The sequence below is a fragment of the Enoplosus armatus genome, chromosome 1 (genome assembly GCF_043641665.1).
Source record: "Enoplosus armatus isolate fEnoArm2 chromosome 1, fEnoArm2.hap1, whole genome shotgun sequence".
Classification (NCBI taxonomy): domain Eukaryota; kingdom Metazoa; phylum Chordata; class Actinopteri; order Centrarchiformes; family Enoplosidae; genus Enoplosus; species Enoplosus armatus.
In genome coordinates this window covers 12,671,039-12,692,413 of record NC_092180.1, presented here as the reverse complement: position 1 = coordinate 12,692,413, position 21,375 = coordinate 12,671,039, and the positions used below count along the sequence as shown (strand labels likewise).

The following is a 21,375-nucleotide window of genomic DNA, read 5'->3' as shown; positions in this document are numbered from 1 at the left end:
CTTGAGTCATCAACCACATTTCATCTAGCTTTTTTTGGAGTATCTTGGTATATTCTCTCCACAAAGTGACAGGATCATATGTGGTTCAACAATGTTTCCCACAGGTTGACAATTTACTTGTGGTGGTGGGCGCGACGTGTGATGGGCGGGTTCAGTAATAAACCAGTCAAACAAAGGTTTAGGAATAACTCGGAGAGACTTAAAGATAGGTAGCTGTTATGTCAGCTAGCTCGCTAACTTATTGATACATCACTTTGCACTGACTGTCCAGTTCGTTGTTGAGGCTAACATTACTAACTACCCTCATAAGTTTAAATAAGTGTGTAACATTACCACATTAGATACGACAAGGCATTCTGTTTTAGGCATCCAATACTGTGTTATGTGTTATCGATATGTTCCGCGGGGCTAAAGGGCCGCTGGTCTGTGTGCATTATGAAATGACAATTGCGCATCTTGATTGGAAAAAAAAATTGGTATTCAGATTTCATCTACCTAGGTGGGTCTTTATTATCTGGGCAGGCCGCCCAAGTAGAGTCTATGTATGGGGAAACACTGGGTTAAAGGTTTGAGAAAACATAGACCGACTTATCATCAGCTAGTTGACCAGCAGCTTCAACAGTAACACAGAGGCATGTGTAAGAAACATGCTTGCTGACATGACCGTGTACTCAGTTCTTCATCCATCCATCTATCCATTTCACTCTGTCTGCTTTCATGAGACAGCAGCAGTAGAATTCAGCAGGAAGCATGGCTCAGATTAACGTTTTAATCCAAAAGCCTGGATTATAGGTTTTGTATTTTATTCCTACCCTCGCTATTCTAGCAGTGACTCTGTGTCAGATACTTTTCAGTCAGAGGTGTGTGTGTGTGTGTGTGTGTGTGTGTGTGTGTGTGTGTGTGTCCTGTATGTTATGTTGAGAAGAGTCCTGATGGAGGGGTTTTCAGGGAGCTGTATGACAGAGTAGAGCTGCTGTTTGAGACTAATTAACGCAAGCACATTTGAGCATGTCAGCACAACAGTACATCATTGCTGACTGGGGCTCTGCATCATCATCATCATCATCATCATCATCATCGTCATCTGCCTATTGGCTACTTGCCCTCATCTGCACACCCATGTGTGTGCACACACTTGCAGCCGTCTCTCCTCCCATCACAGTCACAACCTGCCCTAAAAATGGCTATTGCTGAATTCATCCGTTTAACACTGAAGGCGACGGCAGATATTTTGTTGTTTGTTATTTCATGTGCACAGTACACACTAATCTGAAGGACAGCATGTAAAGGCTTACATTGGTAGCTTTGCTTTGATGTGTTTGCTGTTGAGTACTTGCCCTCCAGAAAGAGCATGTGCATGTGTGTTTCTAATTATGTGTTGTTTGAGTAAGAGTAGTAAGAGGGGAGATACTGTTACCATGGATGCAATTGCCCCAGTGACAGGGAGAGCTGCTGATACAAGGTTGTAGGTCTACCGGAGTTGCCTGTCTAAATGTTGATCCTGAAATGTTAGCCTAAACTTTTTTTTCTTTTCTTTTCCTCTAATTCATGCATCTACCCAGGTTTTGTTGCAGTGTTTTGACCTCTCTGCAGTACACCAGAACAACATGTTTTTATATGTGCGACAAAGGGCTGAATTTCTAACTTTTATCAATGAGTAGGAGGTTGTGCATGTGTGTGTGTTTACAGTCGTGCCTGAAGAAAAGAACTAGGACCAACGGTGTGACCTTAGTATATTTGAACAAAAATACAGTGAGATGAATCGACCACTTGCCCTCTAAAGTAAGACTTTCTATAGGTTGCAGGGCGTAAGATGAGCTGAGCTATACTGGTAGAATTTTTCAATAGTCTGCACAGGGATTTCTCTGGACGCTGAAGCTATTTCCTGCAAACAGGAAGTGGAGTGTTTTCCTGTGGGTGCTGCGGCTGCTCTTGCTTACATCCTGCCTCGGGCTATCTGAGAAGAGCAGGCACACTGACCTAAAGCTTTTTCAAGATTTTACCTCACACTTGTCGTCATCTCTAGACACCCACTGCTGCTAGCCCCCATTGCTCAGTATTTCTCTATATACCTCAGAACAGTCTGATGTGAATAAATTAATTGTTCAGTTAAATGGCAGAAATGTCAGTCCTCACCTATTCTTTAATCTTTTTTCTTTACTTCTCCCACATTTTTGTGTGTTTTTGGCAAAAACTGCTTCTTCGACTTTGTTTTTGATACGCCCACCGTATGAAGCATTCCTGTGGTTCAGATGAAGGGAAGTTAGACGAAGGGAGGTGATGACTAATGGACCAATGGACAACAGTTTCATTGGTGAAGCACTAATAAAGAGCTTGTATTGTGTTCCTTCTAAACCTCCTCTCAGCTCATGACATTACTCATAAGGTGATCTCAGTACCACCTGCTGCTTTGTAAGTTTCCTTTTTCAAGTTGATAAAGTTGATTTATATTGGATGAGAACAACTGCACATGCCTCTGTGCAAAAGTATTGCTGTGTACTCAATTCCCTCTACTTGGGTATGAGACCCATGTCCACATGTTTGTGGCTGTTTCTGGCTGAATGCGTCAATTTCCCAAAAGTTCAGTGGTGCTCATCAGCTGACATTGTATTTGGTTGCAGAGTGAAAGGGCTTATAGTGCCCAGATTCTGGGCAGCATGTACTCGTTTGTGTAGCTTCTATGTAAATGTGAACATGTTTGATGACTATAGAGACTGAGAGGCATGCATTGAAGACTGCTTGACCTGACCCTATTTAGCATAGCTTTCTGCAGCAGGTTATTATTGTCCATAATTTCTAATTTTTCTAGTCAGTTCATCAGTATGCCCCAAAGAATGGGATTAGTCTCTGCCTTTGAAGAGCCTGAGCGAGCTGTTATCATCTGTACTGGACTGTGTGTTGTGGTGGACCAGGCAGGGCCAAGTCAGGCTGGCTGTAGCCTGAACAAAGAGGCCCTTTAGTGTTAGATCATGGCTTGTGTGTGTGTGTGTGTGTGTGTGTGTGTGTGTGTGTGTGTGTGTGTGTGTGTGTGTGTGTGTGTGCGCGTGCACAGTGCACAAGTACACATGTGTGTGATTGGTGGCTGCTCTTTGTTTCCCAGCCCTGGGCCTTGCTGGCCAGAGCTCAAGCCTGACTAATATGGATATATAAATACACTAGGCTGCCGTCAGTTTGTGCAACATCAAGCACACCATTGTTTCACACAACTCTGTGGCTTCAAAGATAAACCTCATCCTTTGTTCCCATCAGTATTTTTAATTTTTTTTTTATTCCAGAAAATGAGACACGCTTGTGTTCATGTTTGTTTTGGCCCCACATGTTATGTGATCTTTGCTTTTGCATTATCTAAAATTTTCCTGTAACAAAATACACGAGATTACCAAATTACCATTTCACACTGAGCTACAGCTGGTAAGCTCTTTTCCATGCAGAAAACTCCTCTTTATGGATTTGATGATAGATGAGACCACATTGTCTTCCCTCATCCACCACATCACATTTTAATTAGCTGTTGAAATTCACACGGTTAAAGTGATTTTTTTTATTTTGTTCTCATATCTCAGTAAAGCTAAGCTAACACCTGACTTGTTTGCTTTCTACCCTGCTTATACCTCACACTCAATCAGCCAGCCTGTTAATCATCACTTCACATTGCAGTGATTAATTACTGTAATAATCTCATCTGAGAGACAGAGCTGTAGTCCCGGTGGAGTAAATATTCTAAGCAGCCTAAGAGACCGACAGGTTGTCTCTCCTTGCCCATCTCGGCTGTCACCAGTTTACCAGATGCGTTCACCAGCGATAAATTATCTCACAAACTGTCTTGGTTCTAATGTATATCTTTCAGGGGCAACTCACAAGCTGAACAATAAAAATATTAATATGTGTGGTGTTGTTATAATCCATTTAATTTGTTAAAACCAAATCAAGCAACATAGTGAGTGAATTCTCAGCCTGTTTAATGTGATGAAAATTGTGACTTCCATGCTACATTATGCAGTATATATGACAGAAAATCCCTCTTTCTCTAATACAGTGCCCACTCAAATGTTAAATTGAAATTTAATTGAAGCCAATCTTATTAATCTGTTAGTCTCCTACACCTAACCTATGGCCTCTTACTTGTGCAAGCATGTCCACGCCCTTATGGCTCATACACTCTCACATACTGTAAGGTTTATGGTCAGTGTGTGGGTGTGTAGGGCTTCAGTGTTTTCAGAGAGTTAAGATTTGGTGGAGCAAAATATGTTTTTCACAAAAGGTTTACAAATCCTGTCCATTGTCTTAGCTTGCTTTTGCCTAGGGATTTATTTTAATGGTTAGCATTAATGTGTGCATGTGTGAGAGATGGAAAGAGACAAGGGAGCAAAGAATACAAAGGAACATGTCATCCTCTAAGGTTTTATGTACCTTGTCCATTGGTACTGTATGTGTAAGTTGTATAAGCAGCCCACAGCCTTGCTCTGTGCCTCCTCCTCCTCCCTCTCCCTGCCTATCAGTGCAACTCGCAGTTCAAGGACAAGGCCACCTGCCTGCCTGACCGCCTGGTCACATGACCCCAGCATGCTGTTGTTTCTCATGGAGTAGCCCCCCTCTGTCTGCCAGGACTGCTGGATGAATGAATGGATGAACGGATGGATGAATATATCACAAAACACTTTAGAGGAATGGATGTGTTTGGGAATGTCGGGGGGAGCCGTAGTTAAATGGGTCAGGTCCCTTCACACAATAGTGGCATTACTGTGGGAGTCGTAGGGGCAGACAGGGGAGGGGGGAGGAGGGGAAGGAGAGATAGAGAGGGTGAACACCCAAGCCTTCTGCGCCAATTATGGACATAAATAACATCCACACAGAGCTGCCATGGAAATTAGGGTCAAAGGGTTAACTGTGTATTCTAGAGGTTCAGGCCAACTGAACTGAATGGAGTGAAAGGAAACGATTGAAGCACAAACCTACAGTAAGGAGACCTACAGTATGTGCAGTATAGGATAGTGCCTACAGGACTAGAGGCATATACTAAGTGTGGGATTTAGACCCTGTGTTAAAACAGCAGTGTGTTGTTTGGGTACCAGTGAGACAATGAAATATGCTCCAGTTGGAGTAACAGATTGATGCATTTAAGGGCTTATCAGATGCCAAAACACTGCACAACAGTTTGAAATACTCAATAACAGGATTTTACAGCTTTTGAAAGTTGTCATGGTAGCAACTATTTTATCTTTCATAAAGACTATTGCAAGGAGAAATTCAGCATTCATTACAAAGTAATCCACCAGGAATTGGATGATGCCACGCAGCCTTAGGTATCGGTATAATAAAAGTATTTAAAAGGAGCCGAATGTGTGGTCATCTTCTCTTCAACTTGTAAAATGTGTCTCTCTAATAGCCTGAACTATCTCTCCTCTCATATAGTGTCTTTACATGAGCTGTAATTCCTGTACGTCACTACACATACTTCTGGACATTTCCTCGACAGTTAAATACTGTAACTAAATAACAAATGTTATTGGGGAACCATGTTAAAGGCTCAAGTGGCTCTTAACTTTAATGTGGGTATGGACAATAACCAAGTTTAGGGGTACAACTAAAGATAGTTTTCATTATCAATTAGTCTATTAGTTTTTTGATGAATCAATCAATCGTTTTTCTATAAATTGTCAGAAAAATGTGAAAAAGAGATGCCCACGACAAGTTGCCAGAGACCAAGATGACAAATTTATATTGCTTGTTTTTGTTCTATCGAGTCCAAAAAGATATTTCAATATGAAATAAAGAAAAAGCTCACATTTGAAAAGCCGGAACCAGCAAATAGCCAAACAGCCGGTTAATTTACTTTTGATCCAATCACAGTTTTATCTCTCAATCAGACATTTTATATGATTCTCGTTAACTTGTTTGAAAGTCAAATGACATAGGTTCTTTTTATTCTGTTTAGACAAATTTAAGCATCTTGGAAACCGGTGTTACCGTCTTTATGTTCAGTTGTGCCTTTTCTTCAATATTATGTGTTTGGGCATGTGAACAAACAGCAGACACTCATCAGCTGGCTCTTGGTCTGTGTCCTCATCACATGCAGGTGGCAGCATTGCAGTGTGAACCTCCTGTGGACCTCTATAGTTAGGTTAAGGGAAGGTGATGACAGTAATGATCATGATGATGATGTTGAAGATGATGGGTGAGATAGTTTGGGGATTAGGTGATGATTGAGGGGTGAGTGAGTGAGATTATCACGATGATAGGGTGGACAGATGACAGGGTGTGTTATTTTAAAAAGCTGATTATAGAAGTTGTAGTAAATGAGCACCCTGCCACGTGTGGTGGTGTTTATGTCTTTTCCTTCCCCTGCTACATTGGACTGTGCTCAGCACTCTGCCACAGACAGCTGTACCATCACTCCCTGCAGGCAGGCAGACAGACAGGACAGCAGTGTCGCTTCATCAGCTGGAGGGGGGCAAAGTAAAGCTGTAATTTAAATCTGGGAGTTAAAAATGCTTTGAGACACAGATTGTGGAGTGTCTGTTTGACCTAATAAATGTAGCATTATCATATTCTTACACGTTCATATTGGGAGTCTTCTGGCATTTTCCGTGCTTCATGTGGAGTAACCAGCAGTGGTTAATCAAAGTGAAACACTGACAGACTGGAAGACACAAAAATGAAACAAAAATGAAAGCCTTCACTAAAAGATGAATCATGCATAAAGAGAAACCTGTGTGATGTAACTGAATTAGAGAATGAGTGAAAGCAAAAGATGCCTGCCTAGCATCAGTTTAATCCAGCGTGGCAGGTCAGAGGAGCAGCTAAATACCGTCTTTGCTTCATCTCTCTCAGATGACCCAGGCAGGAATAATGTAGGAATGTTCACTCAGTCGTCTGAACCTCAGTCAGTCTCTGCCGGCTGTTTACTCACACTGCTGTCATTCATAATCTTTTCACATGTAGACTTTTAGGACTCCAGGACTTAGTTGTGCAAATAAGCAATCGAGTCTACCTTGCTGGTAGCCAAACAACAACTCTGTCTACTGAAACTGAACAGGATATGGAAACACTAAGTGTGCATGTAGTTTTTACACTGTCACTCTTATCTAAAGCAGCATATAAACTATGTTTTGTTTGCAGAATTGTATGAGTCAGTGATGTGTGTGTGTGTGTGTGTGTGTGTGTGTTATTTAAGTACATCTTGCATGCTAGTTAAATGCGCCCTCATTGAGTTAGTACTCCACTTCTTTATAGGAACAGAAAGATGTCACAAAAAATAAAAACCATTACAGTTATATGCAAAGCCACATGATGTATTTTGATGTGTACTTACAATGTTCACTTTTACTTTACACATATAAAGAGGTATTGAGTTAATTCTGGTGGTGTTGTATTGGAATGCATATACTCTGTACCCCTCATGTGTGTGAAAGACGAGGCATTAGGCCATTCAATATAATGCAGTCCAATACAACACCACCACTAACTACTGCCTAAATATTACCATAGAGTCTCAAGACCTTACAGGCTCAAAGTCTACAAGAACAAAACATAATAAGCTTCATAAAGACAATATTTATCGGAGGATTATTGTAATAGATTGCATTTGGATAAACATATGTAACTAATAAATTGCCCTCAAGACACTGATACTTTCCCTCTTGTGTCTTGCCTTGCAGAGTGCAGCGATGGAGGAAACGGTCATATGGGAACAGCACACAGTGACCCTTCACAGGGTAAGTGTTTACACCTCTTTAATCCACGCTCCCCTTTCTTCTCTTTTGTCTTTTTCCCTCTCTGCCTGTCTCTGGCAGCCTAACCCTGCACTATGTCTTGTGTGTTTTTCACTTTTTCCTCCCTGTTCCTCTCGGTCCTCTGCCCATCCATCTCTTTTCTTTCTCTGTATTGAGAGGGCCAGCTGTAGGAGCAGGATGTGTGGTACTGAAACAATAGTCAGGGAACCCAGATGGCAGGAAACAAGGCTAAGGGAGACAGAAATCAGCATCCACTTCCTTACTACTTCATTTCACTTCCTTCCTGTTGGCAGCATACTCTTCTCCTTAACACAGCTCCAGGGAAAGAGGGGGATGATGGTTTTAGTCCATGTGCTTTTTGTCCAGTGTAAAGTCATGTAATTATAACCTCAGTAGCTGAGGTCGGTGCGTATAACTTGATACTGTCAATCATCAGTATCATCGGGTTCACTATCAAACTATCCAAACCCATATTCAACCAGAGATAGCTGATACATTTTCTACGTACTGTCTTGTATGCTGAATTTCTTAATGTACTTTGCTTTGAGACAGTAAACTCTGGTTAGTTGATGCTGTTGTGCCGTGGGATTGTGTAGAGCACCTGTCTAGACTGGCCTGCTTGCTGTAATCTAATTAGTAGCAGCTTTATTGAGGCTGAAAGAGCGGCCCAGTGTGGCCTGCGGTTCTCAGCCTTGCAGCTCTCCTGTGTTGTTGTGGTTGTAAGATTAGCCATTCATATCACATGGCTTGCTCCCTTGGTGCTGGTTTTTGCATAAAACACAGCAGCCCTCGAAACCTCCATGGAACCCTCTTGGAAAATTAGCAAAATAACTTGCAAATGCATAGCTTTGTTCTTGTCTACAGTAAATGTCCCGCTCTTTTAAAGCCCTCTTTCACTGCACATAACACAGTACATTGTTTTATTTAAATAACAGTTTCACCTATAATTAGCCTGCAGAGAGCCTATTAGCCTGTTTTTGTTTACAGCAAAGCAGGGGACATGTCTAATATATCTGCCATTTATTCCATTTCAGTCAGTGTTGTGTGTATTTCTGTGTAGGCCCCAGGTTTTGGGTTTGGTATTGCCATCTCAGGTGGGCGAGACAACCCTCATTTCCAGAGTGGGGAGACGTCCATTGTGATATCTGATGTGTTGAAAGGAGGTCCTGCGGAGGGACTGCTACAGTAAGTCTTTCACGATTGCCATAGGAAGAGACTGGAAATCTGTATCTACTTCACATGTTCATATACTACCTCACTATTTATTCTTAAATGTTTAAGTGCAATAGATATATAGTCATACACTTCAGTGCAACACATACATACATATACATTGTTATTGTATATTTTTTTTTACCTCATTGTTCACTTAAATACTGTAAATGTGTATATTTTTTTATTTTCTATTTCTTATTTTTATATTTTGTACATACTTTTAGTTCTAAATTATGCTACTTTACTCTTGAATGGGAGCACCGGTACTGTACAATTTCCCCCCGGGGATCAATAAAGTATTTCTGATTCTGATTCTGATATTATATATGTATTGTATATATATATTGTATTACCACAATATTTTGTTGTTGTAGGAGCATTAAAAAGTAAGCTCCTATCAAATATTTCCGTGTTCCATTTCGGTCTATATAAATGTCTACCATCTGGGTATGAATTGTGTAGATTCTCATAGATCTCTACAACTATTTAGACATTGTTAATTGTTTTGGGGTTTTTTATTTCAGAGAAAATGATCGAGTGGTGATGGTCAATGCAGTCTCTATGGACAATGTAGAGCATGCCTACGCTGTGCAGCAGCTCCGAAAAAGTGGCAAAAATGCAAAGATAGTAAGTTTGATACTGAAGATATTTACCAAACCTGAATTTGTGTCAATCACAGTGACCCCTGATGTTACAGAGCATGATTTCAGGATTGGGGTCCACTTCTAATTGCTGTTTGACAGAATGTTTTGTGCAACATTAATGATGCTGTCATGTTTACGTCTGATGTGAGGGAGACACATAGTAATTGCCTCTTTAACACTCAAAACTTCCTGTCTTTTCCAAGACTATTCGTCGGAAAAGGAAAGTGCAGATCCCTGTTTCTCGGCCAGGGGACAGGGAGACGATGTCAGAGCACGAGGAAGAGGACAGTGATGAGGATGATGGCTATGAGCACCACAGTGGTCGTGGTGGCCAAAGTGCCTATGAAGGAGCAAGCGGAGGCACGGGCACTGGCAGGCGTCACGATCGTGAGCGTAGCAGCAGTGGCAGGCGGGATCACAGTGCCTCGAGGGAGAGGAGCGTTTCACCGCGCTCTGATCGCCGATCACAAGCTTCCTCTGCTCCACCCAGGCCTGCCAAGGTCACCCTTGTCAAGTCCCGCAAGAATGAAGGTGGGCAACACAATGTCCAAGAACCTGTAAAGTTGACTATGGATATTGTGGATAAAATACTGAAACAGATTGTTAAAAAGATATATGTGCATATAAAGGGACAGACTGGAGTTTCTCAACTTCACTGGTGCTTACGGTAAAGGTCAATCAGATCTTTAATGTCGGCTAGTCTTTTAATCTTATTTGCAGAGAACCAAGTGATGGTTAAATAGATGTGCCCTGTTAATATTACTTTGCTATGCTTATCAAATCTGAAAGCAGAATATGGACTGCGGTTGGCCAGCCACATCTTTGTGAAGGACATCTCTCCTGAGAGCCTCGCTGCCAGAGACGGAAACATCCAGGAGGGAGATGTTGTACTTAAGGTGAGAGCAAAGAGGAGTGTTTGCATGAATGAGCCTATGGGTGAGACAGGGTTTTAAAAATGGGGAAAATGAATATAAAGATAATGATTAAAAAGAAAATGATTTAAAAAAAAAAAAGATAATTTGAATAAACGTATACGTTTAATATTTAAAGAAATAGTTTTAGTTAATTTCATTTACAGAAGGAGTGAGGTGGGGTGAAGGAGAAGGGAGTCTCAGGTATGGGAACTAGTCTGCTGTGGTAATCTGGGAGCAGCTGAAAGTAGCTCGCTGAGTGAGGTCACAGTTCATTAGTATGCAGGCTCACCAGCAGGAATACCTCACGTTCCATTATTCCTTTGAATATTTATCCTCTCAATCTCTGAGGAGGGAAAAATCCCCCTTCACAGTAAAGAGATGAATTCACAATCCAATTTAGTGTTTACAGTGTACTGAGGGGAGGCGGAGACATTTTCTAGTTGAAATGTGATTGCAGGACAAAGATCAATAGAAATAATACTTGAATAAAGATAATAAAGTTTTTGCTTTATACAAATATATGATACAAAACAACTCTCTGTGTCTTTCACAGCACTAAAAGCACTATAACCCTAAATATATTACACATTTTTACACTTGTTTATAGCTTCATATATTTCTCCTTATTTAAGACATAATTATCGTTAATGTGAGGGAGAACTAAGGCGTTCACAATTCCTCTTTTCCTTGTGATGATCCCATAGTTTTCAAAGCACACTGTGGGCTCTGCAAGAACAATTATGCAGTGAAGATAACTGGTTCTTGTGGTGACCCGCTCATCTTCTTTTTGCAGATCAATGGCACAGTTACAGAGAACCTATCACTGATAGATGCCAAGAAGCTGATTGAGAGGTCAAAGGGCAAGTTGAAGATGGTGGTGCAGAGAGATGAGCGAGCCACGCTGCTCAACATTCCTGACCTTGATGACAGCGTCCCATCTGCCAATAACTCCGACAGAGATGGTGAGACAACAGACATGTAGCACTGCGTTGTTGGCTGCAGCTAGCGTTTGATTGTTTTATTTTAAGCACTCAGTAGCAATAATTTCAATCGCAGTTAAAATAAATTTGTTCTTGTTATTTTATCTCTATCTTGATTTATGTCATTGGTTAAATGCTAATGCATATTTAATTTAACTTTCACAGACATTTCAGAAATACATTCACTGACATCAGACCATTCCAATCGATCCCACGGGCGAGGCAGTAGATCACGTTCGCCTGACAGGTCCGAACCATCGGACCATCTCCGTCACTCACCTCGGCAGATCAGCAATGGCAGGTAAGCGAAGTACACATGCACACGCTTCGGACCTCAGATATGGTGATGGGACACAGCTGTCACACATGCCACAGTCACACATCCATACTGCCACCACCCCAACATCATACATCATGTTCACACCCAAAGGTTAGTGGGTGCTGAGTAAGTACCTTGCACCACTAATGCATAAATCAATAGATAAAGACATTGCATGCATAAACCATCACACTCCCTATGGAGCCATCACTGAGTTCCAATAATGCCTTGCTGTGGGAGGGATTGATCTGTCTCCTTGTGGACCAAGGTCTTGTTTTGAAAGTTTTTAACCATTTTCTGAACAGAGAATCACCTTCAAGCTATATTCTGTTTTCTCTGGTCTATTGAGTCACTCATTTAAATCATGCAAAGCTAGGTTTATTGATACTGATATTGATAATTTTTTTATGCAATGCCATTTGATAGCTATTTTATGCATATACTCTGTACAAATTATGTCCTGTTCTTTCAATTTACTTTAATGGCCATACTGTCTCTTTGTCCTCTTTTCTTACTGCCAGCTGGAGGTTCCAGTAAGTTATCGTTCTCGTAGTTTAGAGGTTGCATAGCTTCTTGTAGCTGACAAACGCATAGATGGCAAAGGAGAGCTGAAAGAAGACATGCAAGGGAAACTATAGTTTCTCTCTGTCAGTGTGGAGGCATTGTAAGCTTACAAGGCAGGAACAAGATACTGTGCTTGGTTGAATGTGGCAAGATGACGAGGTCTTCCAGACTTGAACCCAGTCGATAAAGCAGGACTGGGGATTGAAACAGGCTTGCCACTTTTGGGAACACACCCATGCTATTGGGTGTCATTGGCTGCAACGAGAAAAGACAGAGGGTAAAGTCTGTTGCTGATTTCTGATCACAGTAAATCTTATTCTGTGACGTAGGGGTGGGTATTGAATCATGGGCCCGAATCCATGCGGCCTTCAAGCTGTTGTTCTGGATTGAACTGTCAGGATCTCATGTAATCAGACCTCCATTTCATCTTGTTTATATGGGCCTTCAGGCACAGACACAGTGCGCTGTCTCACTCCAAACCAAAAAAAAACGATGGTACATAGAACTTGTTTGTAGCCAGATAGAACACCAACAAGAGGTGCTACTTCATTTTTAAAGTAATTGCTAGTCAAATACTGGCAATTGTCTCCAGACGTCTGGGAACTTGATGAGATGGAGTTCTGACTATGTGAGATGTGAGTACTAAACCTGTCGTTAAATAAATTCTCTTCCCAAAGGGCAAAATGTCTGACTGGAACATGTATACAAAACTCAAATTTAGTTGAAAAACCAGTAGCCTTATTGAGAAATTACTTACATTACATTACTTGTTTTGGCTGGGCCACACACTTAAAATAGCTGTTGTAGTTTAGTTCAGTATGCTGCTGCTAGTTTAGCTGTCTGGCTTACTAGTTGCTTGTCAGTCATGTCATATGGCTAGATTAACCTCCAGTGCTGCCTTTCATTAGATGGTACATTGTGTCAGACTGTGGAGTAACCATACTTGTTTCAATGCAGGATGAGGGCAGGTTCACTGTTGCACAGATTACTTCCAATGTAAGTGAATGCATCCCTCTGATAACAGGCCAGTATGTTTGTTTTGAGCGTTTCTCACTGTAATAGTTTTGTTGCTCTTTCCCTCACCCTTCTTTTATCTCTTTTATCAGTATGACTGGTTGATCTGGTAAGCACATGAAGTGTCACAAGGGGAGTTACACCTGCTTCTAATGTGGTTGTGGTTTTATGAAGTAACTGAGGAAATAACAGTCTGACTGTCACTAGACTGTGATGTAAGGGAATGTTTTTACTATCTCCCAGTTTAGGAAGGGAAAAAGGAATTTGACATACTTCCCACAGTGCTTTGCCCCAAGCCAGATGGTTTGTTTAACCTGATTGGCTGTATGGCGTAGAGGCATTCTTCTGCCTCGGGCACGACGCTGTTCCATGTTTTTGAATACAACAGATCATCACAGCAGTTAGCATGAGTACACTTTGTGCATAGGCAAAAGGCTCACTGTGTTGTCTTTCAAGGAACTGAACTCAAAATCCTCTTAATAAGCGTCATGGTTCAACTTACAGATACATTTGTGTGAGTAATGAATTTTTGTTTTTAAAACATATTCTTGTTGATGGTATGTGTTTGTTTTGTAAAGAGGTGTTAGTATATCTAGTCAGTTGTGTTCTTTACATATTTTGAAGCTTGTGAAGGAGTATGAAATTATAGAGGCCGGGACTGTTATGCAGTGTAGAGATCCAGTACCATATTTTGCATTGTTTGTTGATGTCTGTGCTGCCATACCTCTCACGCTCCTTCACTTTTTTCAGTCTCTCACTCACTTGCTCTCTCTTGCCTGTACCCATACTGTAAGAATGTGTAAGCGAGCGGATTGAACAAAGGCTTCTGTCAAATGGTGTTTGTCAGTGTGAAGCCTTTTTTAGCACCATTCTGCAGCAAGGAACTGCAGATTTAGGCCACAACACTCTCTCTCTCTCTCTCACTCCTCTCTCCCCCTCTGTCCCTTGCTCTTGCTCTGTTTGTCTCTCTCTCACACTCTTTCTCATTCATCCATTGCACACACAAACACACAGTCTGTTTCTCATTCCCATTACAATTGTGTTATTTATCCTCGGGCTGCGGGCTGCAGCTCTCATTTACCCTTCTTCACAACAAACTCCCATGCAGGTCTCTCTGATGCTGATTCTGCTGACATACAGGTCAGATTCATGAGTAAAGCTGAATTGTTCTGGACATTTCAGGGACCTAGAAAAGGCCATTCCATGGTGGGAAATACTGCAATTATGTTCAGCAGCTGCACAGCTAACAGGTTTAACCCTGAGTATCACTCATTGCGTGTAAATGGATGTACATGTACTGCTTTGGCATCTGTGTTTTACTGTGTTTTATTGTGTGACTATGGGTGACTACACTGTACTGTATATTTTTCCTACATTGCATGTTTTCATACTGCAAGAGCAAAAATGAGAGAATAGGCATGGGAAAAGTTGCCTTGTCTGAGCTGGTGGCACAGTCTGCACCTTCACATTCTTCTACAAAAGCTTCTGAATTCAGCTCAAGTACTGTGCCAGCAGGCCGTCATGTGACCAGATTGGAATTCAACCATTGTTTTAAGCAGCAGAGGCCTTTCTACTCTGTTAGACTTGGCCTACTAGGCTCACACACACACACGCACACACACACACACACACACACACATAGTTTCCCCTTGTTTATTTTATCCAGGTTAAACAGGAACTTGGACTGAAAAGTATCCTAACTCAAGAGTTTATGTTGGGAGACGTGGTCTGATTTTTCTTTTTCTGCTTGTGTGCTTTTATTGGAAAGGTTACTGTATGGTCAATAAAATGGAAGTTCACATCAATCTTAAAAATGTAATTTTGAAATTAAAACATTTATAAACCCTGTCTGTTCCAATTGAAATTAACAACAGTTTCTGGTTGGGAATGTGGTTTTCCATTGACATACTGCATAGCCCACACTATATAAAATAAAAAGTAAGAAAAAACTCAAATACTCGAAATACAGACGAACAACTTTAGAAATGTGCAGGTTCTCTTTGACCGAGCCGCTCATTCTTTTAATTGCTTATTGTCTTCTCATCAAATTTTCTTTCCATGTGCCCTTATTACGTAATCCATAGTTCATGCTATTTCCTTTTGGATTAATTTTAGTGTCTGTGTCTTCCTGGTGATGTCAGCACAGGATAAAACTATATAAACACTTACAACAACACATGAGGTCATTCTTCACACTGAAACACTCATTTAAGGAATCATTAATGTAAACTGTCATTGTTTATACCCCCGGCGGTCCACTCGTACTGAATTGCCACTTGTTATTTTTGTTTATTTCAGCCATCGAAGTCGAGATGATGATCGCATATCTAAACCAGGGGCCATGTCCACACCAGTGAAAAGCTCTGATGATGGCGTCTTGTCACAGGCCAGCGACCAGGCCAGCTCCAGAGATGACAAACAGTTACCTCCGCTGCCTGGTACAGAAACCTCTGCCTATCAGCCCTCAGCGATAGGGATTAGTGTGGTCTCTCATGTTTGTCTCGGCTCCTTTTGTATTTCTACATCTAGTCATTAGTATAGTATGATTCCTGTTTGGTCTTAAAGCAAAGAGATGTTCACTAAGGCTTACTCTGCATACTGCTGTAATTTAATCAACTCTACAAGTGGTTTTTTTTGTCCTGTCGAGCTGTACCTGAGGACAAATTATTATAAAGACAAACAAAAAGTCAGACAGTGTGTCAGGGGTCAGATACACTTTAACACTTAACTCCACTGTTACTGTTTAGAGCTTCTAAAAACACACAATCTAAACTGTTGTTTATTGTGCAGTATCTAATTAACATCGTTGTAAAAGTTATTAATAACTGCAAATTACATATTCACACTTCCCTCTCAGTCTTTACAAAGAAATATTAACTATACATGTCCACATCTGAGAAAAATAATAGTGTATAATATTACAAAACAAATACTCATCACTAAATCTATGGATTAAGGTTGATGCTTTCACTTTTACTCGGTTTCACTGTTACCCAGCACGTGGCTAGCTATCTTTACTGTGCAAAATAATGGAACTAATAGTAACTCTGCATAGATTATGTAGGTTTCTTTGGAAGTGTTATTCCACTTTCCACTTCGTTTGTGTTTGTGTCAGAACCAAAGCCAGTCTATGCACAGCCTGGTCAACCTGACGTGGACCTGCCTGTCAGCCCCTCTGACGCTCCTGTACCCAGCGCCGCTCATGATGACAGCATCCTCAGGTAATTGTCCTGGATGCTCTCATCCAAAGCACCTTACAGTATTGACTGCAGATCTGCATTGTCGCATGTGTATCGAGTTCATATATTATTCACTTTGTTGATATGAATGAACTTTGTTTTGGCTTTGTTGTTACACCACACTCTGCTTGCGTGAATAACTGGCTGTGTTTTGTGTCTCTTAGAATTATTTCTTTATTATTAAATCCCTGATTTGCTGACCTTTTTCCTTAATTCTACCTGTCTACCTGTGTTTCTTCTGCAGGCCAAGTATGAAGCTGGTCAAGTTCAAGAAGGGAGAGAGTGTCGGTCTGCGGTTAGCAGGAGGGAACGACGTGGGAATTTTTGTGGCAGGAGTTTTGGAGGACAGTCCTGCGGCCAAGGAGGGGCTGGAGGAGGGAGACCAGATTCTCAGGGTACGCCTCACTCCATCACTTAACAACATGGCTGTTGTTTGCTTTCTGAGAGATGTGAGGGATTGAGAGAATTCATTTTTACTGGAGAAATCTGATTTGTTGGCCATGTACTAAAAATATATCACCAGTCTTTTTATGTGCACATTTACGTGACACACTTTTCAGAGAGGGAGAGTATCATAAAGGCAGCAAATCAGTGGGTTGAAAGGAAAGATCATTATTTGTCACTTTGTGTTAATTAAAACCCAGAGTCTGGCTAGAAACTGAAACTAAAATAAGTAGATCTCAGTTGGTTTTCACGGCTGAAGTGGACTATTTATATCATTCTGTAAAAACTGTCCTCTCCTACAGCTGAGGATGTACTTTCATTTCACCGTCAGTTAAAGCGCTCCAGGAAGAAAAGGCCTCAGGCTACGCTGTCATTTATCAAATATGCCAGCCTTGGTTGAAGAAAATGGACAGTGGTAGGGGAGAGAAATGTAAACACAGGTTTTACAGTAACCAGCGGTGTGTAAATGTGTTCTCTCATTTCCTTCTTAACCAGATGTTGCCAATAACTTGATTTTGTGCACGTGTGAGCGTAGTGTATGTGTTACTCCTCTCAGCCACATGCAGATATGTAGGCTGTGGCTAAAGTAGATCTTTTCATTTCAATGTCTTGTATTTGCAGTGTGTTCTTAGTATTATGTAGCTTGTAAGATTCCAAGGTATTGTTTTCTGTCCGAGAAAGTATTAACTGTTACCGTTTTTTTCCATGACATGTATGAAGGTGGGAAGAACATCTGGTGTTATTGTCAAAATAGATGAACAGTAGCTGCCCACACTAACTTAGATAATCAGTGGTGAAACTATGTGATCCCATGGCCACAATAGTTTTATTTCTGTGTAAAGAGATCTTGGGAATAGAGTACAATGTATCTGTCAGTTTATGAGTCATCCCAGGCTCTGCCTCGTGTCAAAACTCCCCTTGTTTCCAATGTGAAGACACAATAGAGTTCGTTCTTGCACTCTGACCTCAGAACAGTTGACTTTCTGTTGCACTGAACACTAGAGTAACATTGTTGATGGGATGATGGAAACCCTCTTGATGTCAGTGTTGGATCCATTCTGACATGTTTATACAAAAGTCAAGGATTACACCTGCTATGTTTAATGCTGCAACTGTGAAGCTGTGCAGAAGAGGTTGAATACTTCGACATTTTTTCCCCATTATATTAACATTTATGGACTGCATTTATCTGATAAACAAAGCTTACCTTATATCTTTCTCTTAATGAATATAATGTGACTTGTGTTCCTCCCACGTTTGTTCCTTGTGTGTGTTCTCTCCACTGTACAAACACATCTTAGAGACTTCCAGGACATTGTTTTCCGTCTTTAGATGGTTTCCCTTCGGTCATGCTGTGCTAGTGGAGATAAAGACGTCAAGCCCTCCTTTTTCTGGGAAGGATAAAGGTGTCTTTCTGAGGTTCAGTGATTCAGTCCATGTGTTTCTGGTTCCCCTGCTGCCCCTCAAGCAGAGTCAATAAACAGCATTTATTGTGTTTGGGAGCAGGAGACTAGGGGCTGGAGGAGGTTGTAGGGGGAATACATCGCCCTGCTTCTGTTGAGGAGCAAGTTTTTCTTTTCTTATTCTGTTAGAAATCAAATGAGGGAATAAAGGAAGTTGTTGAAAGTTGAAAAATGGAGGAGAGAAAGCTTTAATCCACTACCTGTTTGTTTGTTTTTGTTTTTTTTGTTTTTTTTTAACATTGATGATTTAAAAAATGACCAGGATCAAGTTTGCCTACAATAACATGAGATTAATAGTTTATAATTGTTTTGTATGATAGTCCACAAGTCCTTCAATTGGACTGTAAGTTTATTTCTTCTACGTCTTCTCCTCTGCATCTGTAGGTGAACAATGTGGACTTTGCTAACATCATCCGGGAGGAGGCTGTGCTATTTCTGCTGGATCTCCCAAGAGGAGAAGAAGTTACTATTCTGGCTCAGAAGAAGAAGGATGGTGAGTGATGGCAGAATAAAGTACTGTGTTGTCAATGTAAACACATCAAGCATCAAAATCAGCACATTTAAAAGGTTGCTGTACTCATCTCTGTTTTTTCTTTAGTATATCGGAGGATAGTGGAATCGGACGTGGGTGACTCCTTCTACATTCGGACACATTTTGAATATGAAAAAGAGTCACCGTATGGGCTCAGCTTTAACAAGGGCGAGGTGTTTCGTGTAGTAGACACGCTCTACAACGGTAAATTAGGCTCCTGGCTCGCTATCCGTATTGGCAAGAATCATCAGGAAGTGGAAAGGGGCATCATTCCCAACAAGAACAGGTAAAAGAAGTTTCAGGTCACACCTTTTAATACCTGCACAGCTTGTTCTGGCACTTTATGAATGGGCAAGGGTGGAGGCAAAGGAATAGAAGCATTGTGATTGATCTGGGAGTAACGAGTAAGGATTAGAAAGCAGATTATTTTCATTTACTCCATTTAATCTACTGTATTTGACACATTTATCATGATTTTTATTCCTTAATATTTGAGTTTCTGTTTAAGAAAAAGCTTTAGTTCTGTGTTATAGTCTGTTATGAACTGGAAGTGGTTTTAAAGTAAGGCATACATCCCGTGTGTCAGGTAAAGGGTTTTATAAGGATCTATTGTTTGAGGACTTTGTGAGGCCTGTGTGTAGCCAACAGCATCGTTTTATCTAGGCCTGTCTCTACAGCCTTCAACAGCTTGTGGCAGTGTTTACTCAGAGATTCCTCACTGTCCTGCTTTCCACACACTGCATGCATTTATCACATGCATTAAGCATTGTGAAATATATCTCAGGTCTCTGCCTCCCTGGATATTCTTTCAAAACATAAAACCATAAAATCAGAATCAATAATATTTTTGAAAAAACATACATCAAAGGAAAACCATTGTTATTCAAAACCACTAGGACTGAGTTCTTCCCTCACGTAGGCCCACTGCCTTATTCACCCCTCCACTGTTTGTCCTGTTTCCTGTCATTTTCTATGTATAAAAATGTGTTGACCCATCTGCAGTGATCTAATTACATAAACTTTAGGAAACAGACTGCAAAAGATGGCCTTCATCATAAATTGGAAAGTGTGTCAGTTTTATAGATAAGGCTTATCAATTCACTGCAAAGTCGTATTAGTTTCTGTTGTACAGTATACTGTATGTATATTGGAGCATCATTGAAAGTGTATGTCATCTTGGGAAAGTAACTGCTGCCAATAGTAATGCATTTGCGGATATCAAAATGACTCTGTCTTTGCTAACAAGAGGTAAGCCTTAAGCTCACTGAAAAGTCAGTTATGTGTTATTTAGGCTCTTCATAATGTGAACGTTGAGCTATATGTTTCATATTATATTATACGAGCCCTCAAGACAACTTTTCAATTAGCCTTAATATAAAATGTCTTTTAAGCCATGTAAAGTTCCTGAGGCAGCGTCAGCATGGAGTTACAGTACCACTCTATGACCATAGCTTTTCAGTAGCAAGCTGAATGTAAATACCTGAACTATCTAAAAGTGGCCTTTTTGGCAGTTTTGACAAAAGTCCTGACAGCTGACCTTACTCCTACTCTTCTCTGTCCAGAGCTGAGCAGCTATCCAGTGTGCAGTACACCCTCCCCAAAACACCAGGGGGCGACAGAGCAGACTTCTGGAGATTCAGAGGATTGCGAAGCTCCAAGAGGAATTTGCGGAAGAGCAGGGAGGACCTGTCAGCGCAGCCAGTTCAAACCAAGTTCCCTGCCTATGAGAGGGTGGTGCTGAGGGAAGGTAAGAGTACATAGGTGATGAGTACATAGGCGATGGTAGTACACAAGAAACACAAGGTCCTTCACGGCACTAGTGAGTTCTAGCTAACTAAAAAGTTATTCATTTGTACATTCACACAGTTTATACAGTGTGTTATGTAAACCTTCAAATCACATCATTACAGACAAAAGTACAGAATAGATAGTTAGATGTTATCTAATTGGTTATGCTGTTTTATAAAACTGCATTTGTATTGTGCACTTCCTTTTAACAATTACTGGTTGTAATTTATTATAATGTGATAAGAAATGTATGATCTGGTTTAGCATTGTGTTTGCTAACCTTTGGTAATCTCCATGACATCGTCTTGATCTTGTACAGCTGGGTTCCTGAGGCCTGTGGTTATCTTTGGGCCGATAGCAGACGTGGGCAGAGAGAAACTGGCCAGGGAGGAGCCAGACATTTTTGAACTAGCAAGTAAGTAATAACGTACTCATCTCTCTCTGCTCATGTTTCCTGTAGTGTGTCTTACATTTATAGGAGACCAGACTCTTAATTTACACATCACACATCGCTAAAGCTGAGTTT

At 40.9% G+C, this 21,375-nt stretch overlaps 1 protein-coding gene across 1 annotated transcript in view; it reads left to right on the top strand.

Moving 5' to 3' along the window:
- The window catches only part of tjp1a (tight junction protein 1a), a 96,750-nt gene that overhangs the window by 58,246 nt on the left and 17,129 nt on the right, over positions 1–21,375 (top strand). Inside the window, exons 3-17 of the mRNA XM_070909657.1 lie at positions 7,659–7,715; positions 8,794–8,918; positions 9,473–9,575; positions 9,796–10,123; positions 10,385–10,488; positions 11,300–11,468; positions 11,652–11,787; positions 13,327–13,365; positions 15,682–15,821; positions 16,499–16,604; positions 16,867–17,017; positions 18,914–19,022; positions 19,128–19,347; positions 20,624–20,808; positions 21,169–21,264. Of these exons, the coding sequence (XP_070765758.1) occupies positions 7,659–7,715; positions 8,794–8,918; positions 9,473–9,575; positions 9,796–10,123; positions 10,385–10,488; positions 11,300–11,468; positions 11,652–11,787; positions 13,327–13,365; positions 15,682–15,821; positions 16,499–16,604; positions 16,867–17,017; positions 18,914–19,022; positions 19,128–19,347; positions 20,624–20,808; positions 21,169–21,264 (2,068 nt within the window). The remainder of the gene's footprint in view (positions 1–7,658; positions 7,716–8,793; positions 8,919–9,472; positions 9,576–9,795; positions 10,124–10,384; positions 10,489–11,299; positions 11,469–11,651; positions 11,788–13,326; positions 13,366–15,681; positions 15,822–16,498; positions 16,605–16,866; positions 17,018–18,913; positions 19,023–19,127; positions 19,348–20,623; positions 20,809–21,168; positions 21,265–21,375) is intronic.